This window comes from Bombus vancouverensis, chromosome 3 (assembly GCF_051014615.1).
Source record: "Bombus vancouverensis nearcticus chromosome 3, iyBomVanc1_principal, whole genome shotgun sequence".
Taxonomy (NCBI): Eukaryota; Metazoa; Arthropoda; class Insecta; order Hymenoptera; family Apidae; genus Bombus; species Bombus vancouverensis.
Window position 1 is genome coordinate 1413521 of NC_134913.1, and position 16323 is coordinate 1429843.

Below are 16323 nucleotides of genomic sequence, written 5' to 3' on the forward strand. Positions count from 1 at the left end.
AATATGAAATTTTAAAAGAAAAGAAAATATCATTTCAAAATTTCATTTTCCGTCCCAAATCTCTCCGTGTAAATCTCTTCTAAAGATATTCGTCTCTTTATTCGGTTATGCTTTTTATGACGTATATATTGATTTAGAGTCTAGAGTATTCTAGAGTAACTAGAACCAAAGGCGAATGTACTCACATTTATTAACGCCGAATGTAATATCGGTGAATTGTACGCTGTGAAGAACATTATGAGGAATAGTAGGAGGATTCGTCGGTGCAAAGTCCGGGTCATCGATATCGAAGGACACGTTTTCCTCAAATTCCGTCATTCTGTTCTCCATAATTTCGAAAACACGCAACGAACTTTGAATGACAGAATGCTTCAATCCTTTAACAGAAACGAAATTAACATATATACGGTTTCAAACTAAATATTAGATATCAAATGTATAATTTGTGATAAATAATGAATGTACATCAACGATTTTTATTTGATTATACATGTTGCAATAAGCAATCTATTCTTTGATTAATAACAGTGACCTTAGCTTGCCAGATACATATTTAAATTATACAGAAACTTATTAAATTACAAGCATTCATCTAAAATGGATTATATATGATAAAGAAATTTCTGAAAATGTTTTAAAGGCACACTCTATTGAAATACCCCGACGCTTTAATATATGCATGTAGATACGTATATATGCATATGTATTATGAATAGTAACGCAAGGTCAGTCCCAGAGTAGGCTTACATTATTAATTGCTTTCCTTTTAAATAAAATATCAAAAAGTGTCATTACAATATCAACCAACATACGTATCACATCGATAATGAATGAAGCCATGATCGATATTACCCTTGAGAGAAAGAGAGAGAGAGAAATCTATTCGAACAATCTTATTCGGCAAGTTATCTAATTTACATTTATAGTATCTTGATTAAAATGTAATAGCTTGTGTAAAGAATAATAAATGATTTTTTGAACGGAAGGTATATCAGTTCAAATAACAGAATACTTTTCTTTCTTCATCCAATGAAAATGTAAAACTGAACCATCGAATAACACAAATGCAAAAAAATTAATTTCTTCTCGATAAATAGATCAATTTAAAAACAGTGCAGTGATGGGATATTTGGAACTACAAATGTATCCTTGCGAGCATTTATATCATAATAAATCATGTAATTTACAAGTAGATTTATCGTTTGTAAATACGTATAGCATTAACTGTGTGTTTAATGACAATCGTGATTAATCATAGTGATAAATGAATTTGACTTTCGCGAAACTATTACTGTCCAAGAAATTGGTCTTTTAATTCGTAGAATTAAAGAAAACAATAAACAAAAATAAAAAAGTAGAGAGGAAATTTTAAAACGAAAGGTAAGATGAAACGTTTCTCAAGTAAACAATAACCCATGTACATTGTAATCGATAACATTAGTAGATTCGACGATAAAGCGGAACAAAAGTAGCACTTGAATGCAACAATCTGCTTCGTACATATTATATACGTAACTGTATATGTATCATAACTTCGTTTAGATTCTTTCTTTCGTGACAAATGCTGTTTAAATGGTTTTGAAATTCTCTAACATCTTTATGACACAATATAATAATATACAATGAATGATTAATTGCAAAATGTTAACACAATCTTGTTTTTCCACAATTTGATGATACCTTAATAATACATTTTTTTAATGTCACAAAAATACAATTTATAAAATAAAATTCGTAAAATTAATAGTTATTCATAATCTTATAATGTTAATGTTAATCAATTTTTACATAACAACTTAAACAAATAGTGCGCAGCTTCGTAAAATAATACATATCTTTGAATAATCAAAAGACAATTATAACACTTTATCTTGAATAACACATTCAATAGTAGACACAGGTATAGACTGAATTACAACGTATCAGAAAAAATGCTTACAATTAAAGACGTTAATCGTGTCATTGAAGAAATAAAAAAAGTTGCAGAAGTATATATTCAGAAGAAAGAACGAAGCGTACAATTAAAAAATATTTAAGTGTTACTGAGGAGCTCAATTTTATTTGAAATATTTATTATTGAAAGTTCAATAAAATGTTATGTAAAAAAACATCATATGCTGTATCGATATATTTTCCATATTTTGTACGACTTAATATTTTGTGTTTCTGTATAGATCAATCAATGAAAAATAAGCTAAAAACTAATTTAGTAGCACATTCTTAGAAAGAAATGTATAAATAATAACTAAAACTTAAGACCGCACAATCGAGATATCGAATTGAAACATTGAAACACATATGAAATCTTTATGGTAAGTGAATCATGTAAACTTGAATCTATTCTATAATTTATACAACCTATTGATTCCTGTAAAGTTTCACAATTCGTTGGCACTAAATTTTCGAATACTTCCGCGATAGAGAAAACGATGCATACTTTTACAAACCGTACGAACCGATGGTTGATGGTTGACTGACAACAGTGACAACGTTTCAATTTGAAGATTCAAATCTCTACCATTTACTACGTCTGTGCCTCTACTATATCGGTATCGATAATGTCGCATGTGACATGAATATGGTAAGGGGTCAGAATCCTCAAATGAGAAACACAAAAAAGCATTAATTGAGGTTATTATATATTTTTTAATTTGTAAGTATTTATTTAAATTAAAATATCTACATATTCTATAATCTACATAACTTTAAGTAACTCTAAAAAGGAATGAGGAATGATTAAATTAGTAACAGAAACTTGTCAGATATGTCTTTAAATATTCTCAATTTGAACTTGCGATTTCGAAGTTTTTAATTTTGTCGAATTTTTGTGTTAACAAAATTAAATTCAATATAAATAAACGGTGTTCTCTTAAAAAAAAAATTGCGTTTTTGGTACAAACTTTTATAATTTTAGTACATGATTAGTACACTGCTAAGGCAATTAAACAAATAAATAAAGACTGATTATAACTTATAAACTTAAATAACTTATAAATAACTTATAAATAAACTTAAACTTATAAATAAACTTAAATAATTTATAAATAAACTTAAATAAAGACTGATTTTATCTTTTAAATCTTATAACAAAAGTGAATTTACTTTATATATTTTTGCAAATCACCTGTATTCTGTAACTTATGCATTTATAATTATCATAAATGATTAAATATCCGTAATCTAGTCATTAGTATAATTCAAAAAGAAAGATTTTTAATAGGCTTCTTAATCAGCTTCGTGTTATAACAAAAATTAATTTATAAAATAAAAAGTTTTTAATATTTTATTAAAGTCTATCAGATTTACCTAAAGTCTGTTACCTAAATGCTAAAAATAAAGGAGACAAATACTAAGAATACTAACTAATTTGCTATACTAAAAAACCTCTTTGAAATATATAGATATAAGGTATGATATACAATGAATTATATATATTTTTATATTATTATTAAAAATAACATCGAACCACATAAACATATTTCTTAAATTTGATAATTCACAATTCATTATCAATTAATACAATTTGTATAGGAGCAAAAATAAATCAATAAAAAATATATGTGCGAGTTTCACATACAAATACATCAAACATAAAACATTTTAATAAGATTTCAGAAACTATATTAAAATATTAAATATATTTAAAAATACATAAATATTATATACTAATCGATGTTCAAGAAATCAATGATTAAAAATAAGTATTCTTTGTCTTTATGATCTTTAGCTTAAAAAGCGATTGTATAAATAGTTTAATAGTGTTTACAATGTATCGAGATCGTAAAACCCATCAAGCATCAAGTTTTATATGTTATAGCGTTTGAATGAACAAATTCATACAATTCCTAATTTCGATCATAGAAGATTCTTATAATATAATATAGTGATTAAAAAAATATATAATACTTGTATACCTCATATATTCATAACAGTATCTTGAATTAAACATTATCTACTTCACTATGATATCTGGAAGAATGTTTAATCTTTGTACAATGTCTAATATTTGATGCAGCAAATACTATACGTTCATGTATTGTACAATAAAACATTAATTCTCCATTCATCATACATCTTCCATTAATATATTGGCCTAAATCCTATATAAAACATAAATAATAAACACAGTAGCTCTTCATGCACATCGTTATGAATCAATGAATATACATACTAGGACTTGGAAGTGGACATAATCTATACATATTTGGCAAAATAAATTGTGGTGAAAATGGTCTTAATGGACCCATCATATGCCTAGTTTCTCCAAAATCTGCATTCTAATTGAAATCAAGGAGAAATCCAACCAATTATAGGAAGAAAATGCTAATGACGAACAAAATTTAATGTCAGAAAAGTTATATTCCACATATAACTTGAATACTTAATAATAAACAGGAACAGGAATCTGGTTGATATAATATGATGAAGATACCCTCTGTTTTTTAGACATATCTCTTTCTTTTCTTTTTTAGGACTGTTCTTTCAATCTTTCTCAATACAGACTTTCACCTGTGAATGACCTGTTGTATCAATAGTATCTGAAACATTTAATTTTTAAGAAACATGACATTCCACATGTCTTGTTATATACATGTGATTAGACTCTCTGGTCCATGCTCTTTACCCTTACTCTCTTAAATGTGAATGACCCAATGATCTTTCCTTTCTCGCAAATGCTCTTCCTTTGCACTGTGTTATTGACTGCGTCACCTAACTTTTTCTTTATTCTGTTTACTTCTATCTTCAGTGAAATCTCTTTCCCTAAATAAATTATACAACAATTTAATAAAACTGAAAAATAAATATATTAAACAAATACACAAGACTGTAACAAATAATTTGTACCTATTATTTGTGTAACTATTCCTGTCATCATGTTTTGAATAAAAGAATACTTAAGAAAATCTAGTTTTTAAATATTTGTTTATATGTTACAATTAATATTTGGTATTTAATGTTTTAATACACAATATTATAATTTAGAATCCATTTTGTATTTTACCAAATGGTAAATTTATTTATATGTACATGTATAGGTTATGTCTGTAATTTTATATAAATAAATAATTAAATATAAATAATCATATGAATATATAATAGATAATTATCAAGTGCTAAGTTTTTATCGTCATTAAAGTACTGCCAAGTGATATGATACTTAACATACTTGAAGTTAATTAGTATACAAATGCTATAATAAACATAATGTTGTACAAATTTTGTATCTATCTTTATTTTGCGGCCACTATATAGCAATACCGGCTAAATTTCGGTTTAATAAAAATAAAATTATTGCCTTTTTTTTATTGCAATCTAATTACTATAGTTTTCAACGTATAGAATCAAAAAATGCAAGTATTAACTTTAGAAATTCAGAGGTTTCAAAGTTATGCATATGTAAAGTTGAGGGTTTTTATCGTATTTGACAATTTATTTTGACGCCATGTTGGCTTTTATCCACGATTCGTCCAATGAATGCAATCGCTGACTATAATAAATACACGTGGATGGCAGCCACTTAGGCGGGATAAGTCAAATTAAAGAAGATATTTTTTCTCTAGTCAAATGTTTTTTTAGATGATTTGTCTTTTAGCCTAATAACAGTTATGGTAAACTTGTTGCGAAAGACGTAGTCATAAAACAGTAAATCACAGTATGGAAATTACGAGTACTGAATTAGGTTGGCAATAGTTATAAAATTCCAGGGACCGTAAGGCAACCGGCTATGTTAATATATTAATTTTCGCTAAAGGCCATGTATATTACGCGTCAATACTTTAATTACAGCCAGCGACGATATCCATGCTCGAAAAATAAAAGCAAATTAACGACCGAAAAAAGGTCCGATTTTTGTGACACTGTTTTGTCGCAAAAACAAAATCGATGTCATGAAATTGATAATTGAGATAATTTGGAGGCAGTATATCTTCAAACGAGAAACATTCAATGTTCGTTTGTGTGGAAGCAATATGGCATCAAAGCAAGCTGTCAAATATGATAAAAATGCTTAGCTTTACATACGCATAACTTTTAAACAGCTGAATTCCTAAATTAAGACTTGCATTTTTATTCTATGCACTGAAAATTATTAAATAGCAATAAAAGAAGGCAATAATTTTATTTCTAATAAATCGAAGTTTAACCGCAATACTTAAAAATAAAAAGAAAGGATCATATTTATAAAAAAAGAAAATATGCTGTATTAACCAATATATGTCTGATAACCAAACACAAGTCTGGATGATGGAATGATCTATGTCGAGGATTGTGACTTCGACTTCTAGAAGAAGTAGTATATTTTTTATTCATTTTCGAATTCGCTTGCTTTCTAGAAATTGGACATGTTGTTTTTTCACAATATGAATGACACTTTCGAGAAAAAAGATCATCTTTATAATTTATAAACAAAATGACGACAAAAAATAAAAATTTTTAATATTAAACAAATCATCTAAATTTTCATTATTTATTGCAACAATTGTATGATGTCCTACAATTTTTTCTGTTGTAACTGATGCACATTTTACTTCTTCTCTTTCAAATATAGGTTTGAATCTCCCCCTATGGTTAAATAAATTTATTTATAAATAGAAAATCTAGAGTAGATGCATATAAAGGGCTGGACAATGGCAAGGGTCAAAGCCATCCTGAAGATGACCTTACAATGCTATAGAGCTGGGACATGTGAGAGCGACCTGCGAATCTATGGTAGACCGGGGGCAGGTATGCTACAGGTGCGGAGGCACCGGTTATCAGGCTCTGTGAGTCGCTCGGTGCGCCCACCACCCATAGAATGGGAGGGGCCGCATGCGTTTCGCCGAAAACTAAAAGGACGAGTCGAATTCGGGAGCCTGCGGACAGGATGCAGGGTGACAATGTGAGAGACCTACCGCAGGGAGAGGAAAGAATAACGAGTGTGGCAGATGGCCGGCGGGAGGCCATGAATATGGACTTGGTAAAGTAGATTCGTATGGCTGCTCCAGACCAACTTCAGGCGATCGAAACGGGCACAAGACCTGCTTTTCCAGATGATAAGGGAGAGCAGGGTAGCCCTGGCAGTGGTAGCCGAGATCGTATATTAGACACTCCTAACTAGGTCGGAGACCTGGATGGTTTGGTCGCTATGACATGGACGTCAGCATCGGACACGCCCGTCGCAGGGATCCCGCTCGAGCAGGGCAAGGGGTATGCCGCTATCGAGTAGGTGGTGGGCGTATATGTCTCCCCGAACAGTGGCCTGGTTGCGTTTGCGGAGTTCTTGGACGGGGTTGGTGATTGCGTGAAACGATACCTTTCACGTTAGGTCCTCGTCCTGGGAGACTTTAATGCTCACTCCTTGCAATGGGGGAACACAAGGACGGATACTTGTGGCCGGGTGCTGTCAGACTAGGGTGCAGGCCTCGGCTACTCTTACTTAACAGAGGCTTGACCAGCAGGCATTGCCGCGGCTGAAACTGGGACGCCCGTACAGAGGAGACAAGCGTGGACGAGGAGGCGGAGTATCTTCGCTGAGACATGAACGCGGCATGTGATGCGTCGATGCCGCGCTCCGTGCCTGGTACTAGACAGAATGGGACTGTGTACAGGGTGGATCCCAGAGACCGCAGTGCTACGGGCGAGGTGCATTCGGGTCCGCAGGTGGTTCCAGAGATTCCGTCGTCGGCGGCTTCATGACGAGGAAGAGATCTCCCTCTGCTACAAGGCATATAGAGGGACGCGACGCATCTTACAGCGGAGGATCAAGATCGCTAAAGCCCGATCCTGGATGGACCTCGGCCAGTCAGTCGAATCCGACCCATGGGGGCGGCCGTACAGGATGGTGATGAAGAAACTGCGGCCAAGGGCCCCACCGCTGACGGCAGATATGAATCTAGCATTGCTGGAGGAGGTCATTCGCATACTGTTCCCACCACAGGAGGACAGCCCGGGGCAGCCGCGCACTTCCTCGACTTGGACAATGGAGTTGAGGGAGGAACTAGGGATTGCGGAGGAGGAGATGTTGGATGCGGCGAGCAGGATAGCCTCTCGCGACGTGGCGCAGGACCCGGACGGAATCCCAGGACGGATATGGGCTGAGACGATGGCAGTCATGGCCCCCAGGCTATGTCACCTATTTACACGGTGTCTGAGGGAGGTAGTCTACCCTCCGATATGGCGCATGGCGAGGCTGGTCCTGCTTCGGAAGGAGGGGCGACCGACGGACTCGCCGTCCGCGTATCATCCGGTGTGCCTACTGGATGAAGTGGGCAAGCTCGTCGAAAGAGTCATTGCTGCCCGTCTGAAGGCCCACATGTCAGGGCGAGTACCCGGTTGGCACGATCGCTCGACGGTAGATGCTGTGAACCGGGTGCGGGAGATGTCACGGGCCATGGTTTCTCGGGGTGGGGTAGCGCTGGTAGCCTCTTTAGATATAGTCAATGCATTCAACACCATACCCTGGGACGGGATATTGGAGGCCCTTGAATTTTTCGAGGTGCCTCCCTACGTTATTCGTGTCATACGGGCCTACCTGAGCGACAGATGGGTCGGCTACACTGGCAAGGATGGAGAAGAGCGGTGGCCCGTTGAGCGCTAGGTTCCGCAGGGTTCGGTTTTGGAACCGATTCTATGAATCATCGGCTACAACGCGGTGCTTTACTGTTCTATGCCCCCAGATTCATGCATGGTGTGTTACGCGGATGACACGTTGGTCTTGACTGGGAGATGCTGATGGCACGAGACGCTGCGCTACGGAGAGCTTGCCGCCGCCTGTATGATACGGGTTATACGCAGGATGGACCTGAGATATCCCCAGCCAAGTCGGAAGCCATATGGTTTTACGACTACCAACGTAGGGGGACTCCTCCGCCTGACCTGTGTTTGGACATAAGCGGGGAGGAGGTTGAGCAAGGGTTTCAGATGAAATATTTGGGCCTCACCATCAACAATGGACGTTCGGACCGCACTGCAAGCTCCTGGTTCCCAAAGTGACGACGGCAGCCAACGCTTTTTGTGGCTTGCTGCCGAATATCGGTGGGGCAGAAGTCGGAGTGCGCCGACTATATGAGGAAGTCGTCCGTTCTCGGGTTCTGTATGGGGCTCCGGTTTGGGCAGGAGATCTGATGACAAGTCGTCGCAGTCTACACTTGCTGAGGAGGCTTCATAGGATGACCGCCATTGGGATCGTAAGGGGATACCGGACGATATCATATGCGTCGGTGACTGTCCTGGCGGCGTCTCTTCCGTTCGAGCTCTAGGCCTTGGCGCTTCGACGAGTGTACGAAAACCGGAGGGGCCTGAGCTCAGGTAGGGGCTCTCTCCCCGCCGAGCAGGCGGCCCGAGACGTTCGGGGGGAAGCTAGACGAGAAGTGTGGCAGCGGTGACGCTCCGACCTACTCGTCGAAGACCAGGTCCGTGGCCACCGGGCCGTTAGATCGGTTCTGACAAATGGGAGGCTTGGAAGGACTACAGAGGCCTTCCGCTGTCCTTTCGGATGGCGCAGGTGCTCACAGGACATGGAGTATTCGGGGAATACCTGCAGAAAATCGGGAGAGAGGTGACGAACACCTGTCACCATTGCGATGTGTGCGAGGACACGGCCCAGCACACGTTGGAATTTTGTCCGTCGTGGAGGCCCCACGTCGTATTCTACGGCTAGCGATTGGCGAGAGATTAGACCCCTCGTCAGTTGTGAAAGTGATGCTGGGGGCGGGGGGCAACAAGAGTTCTTCGCAATCCGCTCATATTGCGAAGGCGTAATGCTCGTAAAGGAACGAACAGAGCGAGAGAGGATGAGAACATCCCACTCTTGCAGGGTTCCGCGCAGAAGGACAGTTCTACGCTGTCCTAGGTGGTCATAGGGCCGACACGCCGAGGAAGATCTGGATCTCCTCAGACTTGCATGACGGTCTAGGAGATGTCGTTGAGAGGGGTGGTCCCTCCCAATGCTCGAACTAACTAAGGAACGACTCCCGCAAATAGGAGAAGACGCAGGAGTGTTCCGGCAATAATTCGAAAGAGGTCTTGGGTCATTCCAGCTGAGCGTCAGGCGGTCCATTGTGGGGTTTTAGTCAGTAAAGTCCGACACTACCCCGCCACTTCCCAGAAGAGAGGGGGGAGTGTCCATGAGGATTTCCCTACGTATAAAAAAGAAGTAGATGCATATAAAAAGAAGCAATTAAACAGTATTAACAGCTGACCTTAGAGATCTTAAGATTGAAATGTAAATAAAGTGACTACCTCTGAACAATTGCAAGACAAGATATTTTATAATAGATGTGTGGCGGAGGTTGTCGCTGCCAGATGAAAAGAGAGGTTGCGTTTCGTCCCGGGACTACCGGTGGACTCGTCAGTAAGGCTATGCTCGGTAAGGCCTTAGACGTAGAGGGAGTCTCGCTAGGTGCGGTATTTGTATCATTCGCTCGTATATTCGACCGCTAGCGAGATAGACAGACTCGTTGTCGTCGTAGCCCTCTGGTGTTGGCGGTTGGTACCCGCGGATCGCCCGGGAGATGTTGCGCCGCGTTGATGCCTCGACCTGTCGGCGTCCTGTTGATACCGATCCGCCACAGATGTATGAAGTGAATGAAATGGTAAACATGTTATAAGAGAGATAGAAATATTATTATCTTTCATTTTATGTTACTGATTCTGTAACAGTATTTTGTATTTCAATAATGTAAAAAACCATATATCTACTAGCTAATTATGTATATATATGTCGGAGATGAAAGGAAAGCCGAAGCTTTCCTTGGAAATTTTGGGAACATCCTCTAGTACTTTAGCCTAGATTTTATTATAGCTGTAATTGTTTAAAATTTGTGATAGCGAGATTGGGTTCGAGGTGACAATTGGTCGCCGAACGTAGCCACGGTCACGAGATAAGCGTTTTGCCTAACGGAGGTCTGGAGTGGTTGTATGGGTTTTCCGAGAAGTATGATTGTGGCGGCATGCGACCTCTTGAGCGGGCCTAGCCACGTGTGAGGTTAGGTTGGAGTGTTATAACAAAAAGGTGTTGAGTACTGATTTGGGAGGGTTCTTATACTAAGGTTTGGTATCTCTGGAGGGGTTATGGTCGTGTGTTTATCAAACGCGGCCATCCTGTTAGTATCTGGTTATTGTTTCGATGGCTGTGGCATGCAGGATGTTTTGTCTACTCTATTATTGTTTCTGAGCCTCTGACACATACCCTTAGGTCGATCATCGTTGTTATCTTCTCCGCCAAGCAAAATTCCGTTGTGCTTCCTCACCCTACCGTCATTTACTAATCGACTGCTTGGATTTATAATTTGCGGTTTCATATGATCCACAGCCGCTTTTATCCGCGATCGTTCTATTTCTGCTCGCGTTTACGCTGCTCGGGTTCTTTCATTTCTTTTCTATTTTTTGTTTTGCATCCATTTGCAAAATGCCCGCTGCGACCACATATCGACCACGGTTTATGCGTTTCTTATACGTGTTGATGCGTTCCGTTCTACCGCGCCGGGGACTTGTGTACAAGAGAGGCGGCTGGTTTATATTTGGCTTTCTCTTCAATATCGACGTATCGTGTAGCACCCATAACACTCGCTATTTTATTCGATTTGTATCGTAATATCGGATTTTCGCAATTAATTGATTTTTGGAAACAACAGTTTTCTCACAGTTCTTCCTAATGAGTTTCATATAGCACTGGCTCCAAATAATTTTACTACAGGATGGACTTATGCTAAAAGAATTTACCGAATGTCCAGCTGGACAAATTGTAAAGTACAAATTAAATAATTCCGCTTTCATTTGTCGTTCCGCTCGATGAGAAAGACGACTGGATATGGAGAGATTTTTAAATACAGTATGCTCCTTGCTGCACACGTGATTATTTCTGTAAATATCAGAATTACGAAAAATATTTCAGATAAAAGTTATTGAACTTCATGGGAGAAACACTTTTTTTTTATTTGGAGTAGTTTACAATCAATTCTCATTGAGAATTATAAGTAAATTATTCTGGCATGGTACTATAACATGAATAATAAACGATTATCGTATGTTTGGTTCTAGCTGAATCTAATGTTTAAATCTAGAGGGTAATGTCTTTTTAGCCTGCGGATCTGATCCGTCGTGTCAAGTAATTGAGTAACTAGTGGGTTTTGGTGGTTGTTAATTCTTATGTTATATCTATTACTGATTTTGGATATTTCTTCTTTAACTGTAGGTATCTTAAGGTCACGATGTATTGTTTCATTGGTAACATACCAAGGTGCATCTATTAAGCATCTTAGTGTTTTTGATTTGAATCGTTGAAGAATTTCTATGTTGGAATTACTCCCCCATGGTTGGATCCCATAGGTCCAAACAGGTTTTAATATGGCTTTATACAGCATTATTTTACTTTGCACGCTTAAGTAGAAACGTCTGTCAATGAGCCATTAGAATTTTTTTAATTTTAATTTAAGTTGCTTGAATTTATCTACGATGTGTCGTTTCCATGTCATTCTTCTGACCAAAATCATGCCCAGATATCTGACTGAATCTTTGTTTGGAATTGGAATATTATTTATGGTCACCCGTGGGCAAGATTGTTTTCGCAGCGTGCAGGTTATATAACTGGATTTATATTCATTTATTTTGAAGCGCCATTTGTGGAACCACTTTTCCATATTATCAAGACCTCCCTGGTGAGTTGAGGAGGCTACTGTCGGGTCTGAGTGCGATGCTAATAAAGCTGTATCATCAGCAAATGTCACTGTGGTTATCTCTGCTAAAGTTGGTAAATCGGCAGTGTAGATGGTGAACAGCAGAGGTCCGAGGACACTGCCTTGGGGTATGCCAGTTTATATTGGAAATGTTGCGGTTATAGTGTTTAAGTATTTGATCATGAACAGCCTATTGGTTAGATATGATTTTAAAATGGAATAGTAGATGTGTGGTAGGATTTTCTTTAGTTTGAACAAAAGTCCTTCATGCCACACTTTGTCGAACGCCTGCTGAATGTCCAGAAATACTGCAGAGCAATATTTTTTCCTTTCTAAATCTTGGCTGATTTTGTGAGTTAAACGATGAATTTGCTCTATTTAGAATGTTGCTTCCGAAAAGCGAATTGATGATCTGGCGTTGTTTTCAAATCCTCTAAGAGTGGAAGGAGTTATTTCGTTAGCATTTTCTCAAATAGTTTGGACAAAGTAGGTAGAAGGCTAATTGGGCGATAAGAGCTAGTTTCGTGTATTGGTTTTCCAGGTTTAGGAATAAGAGTAATTAATGATATTTTCCAAGACTTAGGATAGTATTCAAGGCGAAGAATTGCATTAAAAATAAAAGTGATGAGTGCAATTCCTTTTATGGGAAGCTCCTTAATAACTTTATTACTTATCAAATCATGCCCCGATGCTTTCCTGGGATTTAGACGACGGATTAATTCTTTAACTTCCAGAGATGAGAAAGGCTCAATAGGAGGAGATATCTGGAAGGATGAGTGCAAGTATTCCGTTATTTCGGCGGCAATAGTGAAGGAATACGGTTTGAAGACATTAGTTAGGTGACTTGCAAACAAGTTGGCTTTTTGTATAGGGCTACGCACTCATCCACCTTGCGGACAGTGAATTGGAGGGATTATTTGCGGACGACGAGTGAGTTTCCTGGATGCCTTCCATAGTGAGTAATTGGAGTCAGCTGTGAGAGACAGGTTAGCTAAATATTTTTGAAAACAGTCGTTTTTATCATTTTTAAGGATTTTAGTTAATTTTCTCGTTGAATTATTTAGCTTACGCTTGTCGTCAGGTGTTCTATGACTTTGCCATACTTTTACATGTCTGCGTTTTTCTACGATTTTTTTTATTATTTAATGGTGGTATTCATGTTTATTAACAAAATTCTTAGTAGGAGTGGAAGAACGGATCGCGTTTATTATGCTGGTGTTTAAATATTCCGTGGCTGCTTCTATATCTTCATCTGTTGTTATGGATATTAAGGCTGATATTGAATGATTGAAGATTTCCCTAAAGAACTGCCAGTTTGTGAGTTGATTATGAATAAAGTCATTAGGTTGATTTTCAATAATTGTTGAGTTAATTGTTACTATAACGGGTGAATGATCTGAAGAGAGTTCCACAGAGGAGTTGATTTAGACATATTTTGGAGAGATGTTTTTAGTTATAAAAAAATCTGAGAAATCAGGTAGTTTGTTAGTGTCAGTGGGCCAGTAAGTGGGTTCGTTTATACTGAGGTAATGAGACTTAATTAAGTCTCTTGGTATTTATGTATTTCAAAAGATTTTTGCCTCTTACTGTGATAATTCTGCTGCCCCATTACGTATGTTTAGCGTTATAGTCTATGGGAGAAACATGATGAAATGTTTCGATTCTTTTCTGCATCCTTATTTAAAGAGATTTCAGCGCTAATGTAATTTCTCTAAATGTAATATATACATTTTTTATACCCCGCACCACGTATTTGTTAATTCTTTACAAAAACTAAGATACTGAAAGTCGAAAAATGATTAGCTTGAAAGATATTTTAACTGTGACCTTATAAAACTTACCGTATGAAAAACAAGAAATACATAAACATAACAAAACTGTATTTACAAGATTAAAGTTACAATATCTTCTAAACCAATCATGTTTCGGTCCAAGTACTTTAATACTTTTTTGTAGAGAATAAAACTTGTGGAGAATACTTAGTTGCGTTGATGCAGGGAAGAACAAAATATCTAAGAACTCTAGCATTGCTGCAAGAGAGTGGGAGTTTTCGCCTGGACAACCGTTTGCATTAAAAAATGGCGATCTATATGCCGAAACTCTCAACTCAGGCAAATTTTGCTGGAAAGCTCTCCGTCTTCCAGAATTTAAAGACTGCGAGGCAACTACACATTTCTTGCAGTGCGCTGATTCCATATTCGATTTCCTGAGGGACATGTTTAAAAAGCCCGTTAAAACGCGATAATGAAGATATTTGACGTTCTAGATTACTTAAAGAATTTTATCAAGCAACTTTAGCAAAAATATTTAGCAAGCATTAATGAAAAGAATAGGGCGCCTATATTTCTTTCCAGTCTGAAAATAGGCTTTGTCGACTTTTGATTTGTACGTAAAACCATCGAAATAAAAAATGAACCTCCTCACATATAAAATGAGCCAAGACTACTTACAATTACCTTTGGCACGATAAGAGATAGAAGTGGGTAATATACTACAACTACTCAGTTTGTTTGTTGCATATAAACGATTGTTGGCACGACATAAAATTTTTATCAATACGGGAAATGTAATGCCAATAGATAATATTAAAATGTTAAACGTCTCGTTAGCCAAATCAAGAAAAAAGCGTGCAAATATAAATCGGTACAACTTAACCATTTACAATATAATACACAAGTCATTAGTAGCTGAAAAATGGTCAATAAGTCTTTATTGACCATCCAAAAGAAAATTATAATCTTGATGAAATTAGTGAATTTTTAAATTTTGCATAGGCGCAATAGCCGAATAGTAGTGAATTTTCTAAACACGCTATTGGGTACATTTCTGGTTGGGTAACCTTGTCCATTAAAAAAGGGAAAAAGATTTATTTCCTTATAGCTTGTGATGAAGTGGAAGCAGATAACATTCTTATATATGTATCAACAAAATCCGATTGTTTATATCACAGCAATCACGCGTGATTATTTAATAATCTCCGTAAGACACGTAACGCGAATTCAAGAAAACTACCACATCGAAGCAAACTTTCCAGCAGTTCTAGCCGCTCGCGCTTTTCAGCTGACAGTAAAATAATAACGAATTATGTTGTTGTTTATTACCTAAACACCTAAACCTGTGACCAGTCGCCATGAGACGGCCGGATTTGAAAATACTGCCTCAAAGCCAAACCCAATACATTTTAACTGAGTTATAATAGACATTCCTCACAGTCTTACATATGCATGTTGCGCATGGGACCTTAAGCTTCTCCGACTTTCGTTTATAAACCAAATATCAGTGGCAATCAATACTGACGCATATGTTACCACAGACGCACAACTATGAGCAGAATTCATCGTAGTGGTACTGACAGCTTTACATTTTTTTTTTTTAATTTGTGCCTTACAATTTGTCCAGCTGGACATTTGGTAAATTTTTCTAACTCTTTATTACTATATAATACGCGGATAGCTATCCCCAGCGGGATACCATCTTACAGTTTGTCTATTTGTTTTATGATCTTTTGTAAATTTTTAGTTTATTTTCTACGCTGAGTTTAGAATTACATTACAGTACATCTGTCTTCTTTTTATCCGTACTTTGTCTATTATTGATTTAATATGATCCTTCCATGTAAGTTATGAGTCTAAGTGGAGTCCTAGGTATTTAACTTGCTTTGTTTGTAGTA

The 16323-nt window shown here is 37.2% G+C and overlaps 1 protein-coding gene and 1 long non-coding RNA gene across 7 annotated transcripts in view; both read right to left on the reverse strand.

Annotated features, from left to right (window-relative positions):
* Pino (protein pinocchio) overlaps positions 1-2529 on the reverse strand; it is a 52030-nt gene extending 49501 nt beyond the window's left edge. The window contains exons 1-2 of one of the 2 annotated variants that reach the window (XM_076617403.1): positions 2438-2529; positions 186-377 (exon numbers count right to left, since the gene is read on the reverse strand). In XM_076617403.1, the coding sequence (XP_076473518.1) occupies positions 186-330 (145 nt within the window). In that variant the 5' untranslated portion in view covers positions 331-377; positions 2438-2529. Of the gene's footprint in view, positions 1-185; positions 378-2358 lie in introns of both variants that reach the window. The other variant, XM_076617402.1, reaches the window with a different exon arrangement.
* A 765-nt stretch (positions 2530-3294) lies between these two features.
* On the reverse strand, positions 3295-5412 carry LOC117164101 (uncharacterized). Of its 5 annotated transcripts, none has more exons than XR_013058034.1 (5): positions 5168-5412; positions 4846-5043; positions 4625-4761; positions 4433-4538; positions 3295-4323 (listed from the first exon to the last, which is right to left on the reverse strand). It is a non-coding gene; the product is annotated as an uncharacterized LOC117164101 (long non-coding RNA). The 5 variants fall into 5 exon arrangements; XR_013058033.1 differs by having other exon boundaries at positions 3305-4100; positions 4172-4538; XR_013058032.1 differs by having other exon boundaries at positions 3302-4538.
* Positions 5413-16323: the final 10911 nt, after the last annotated feature.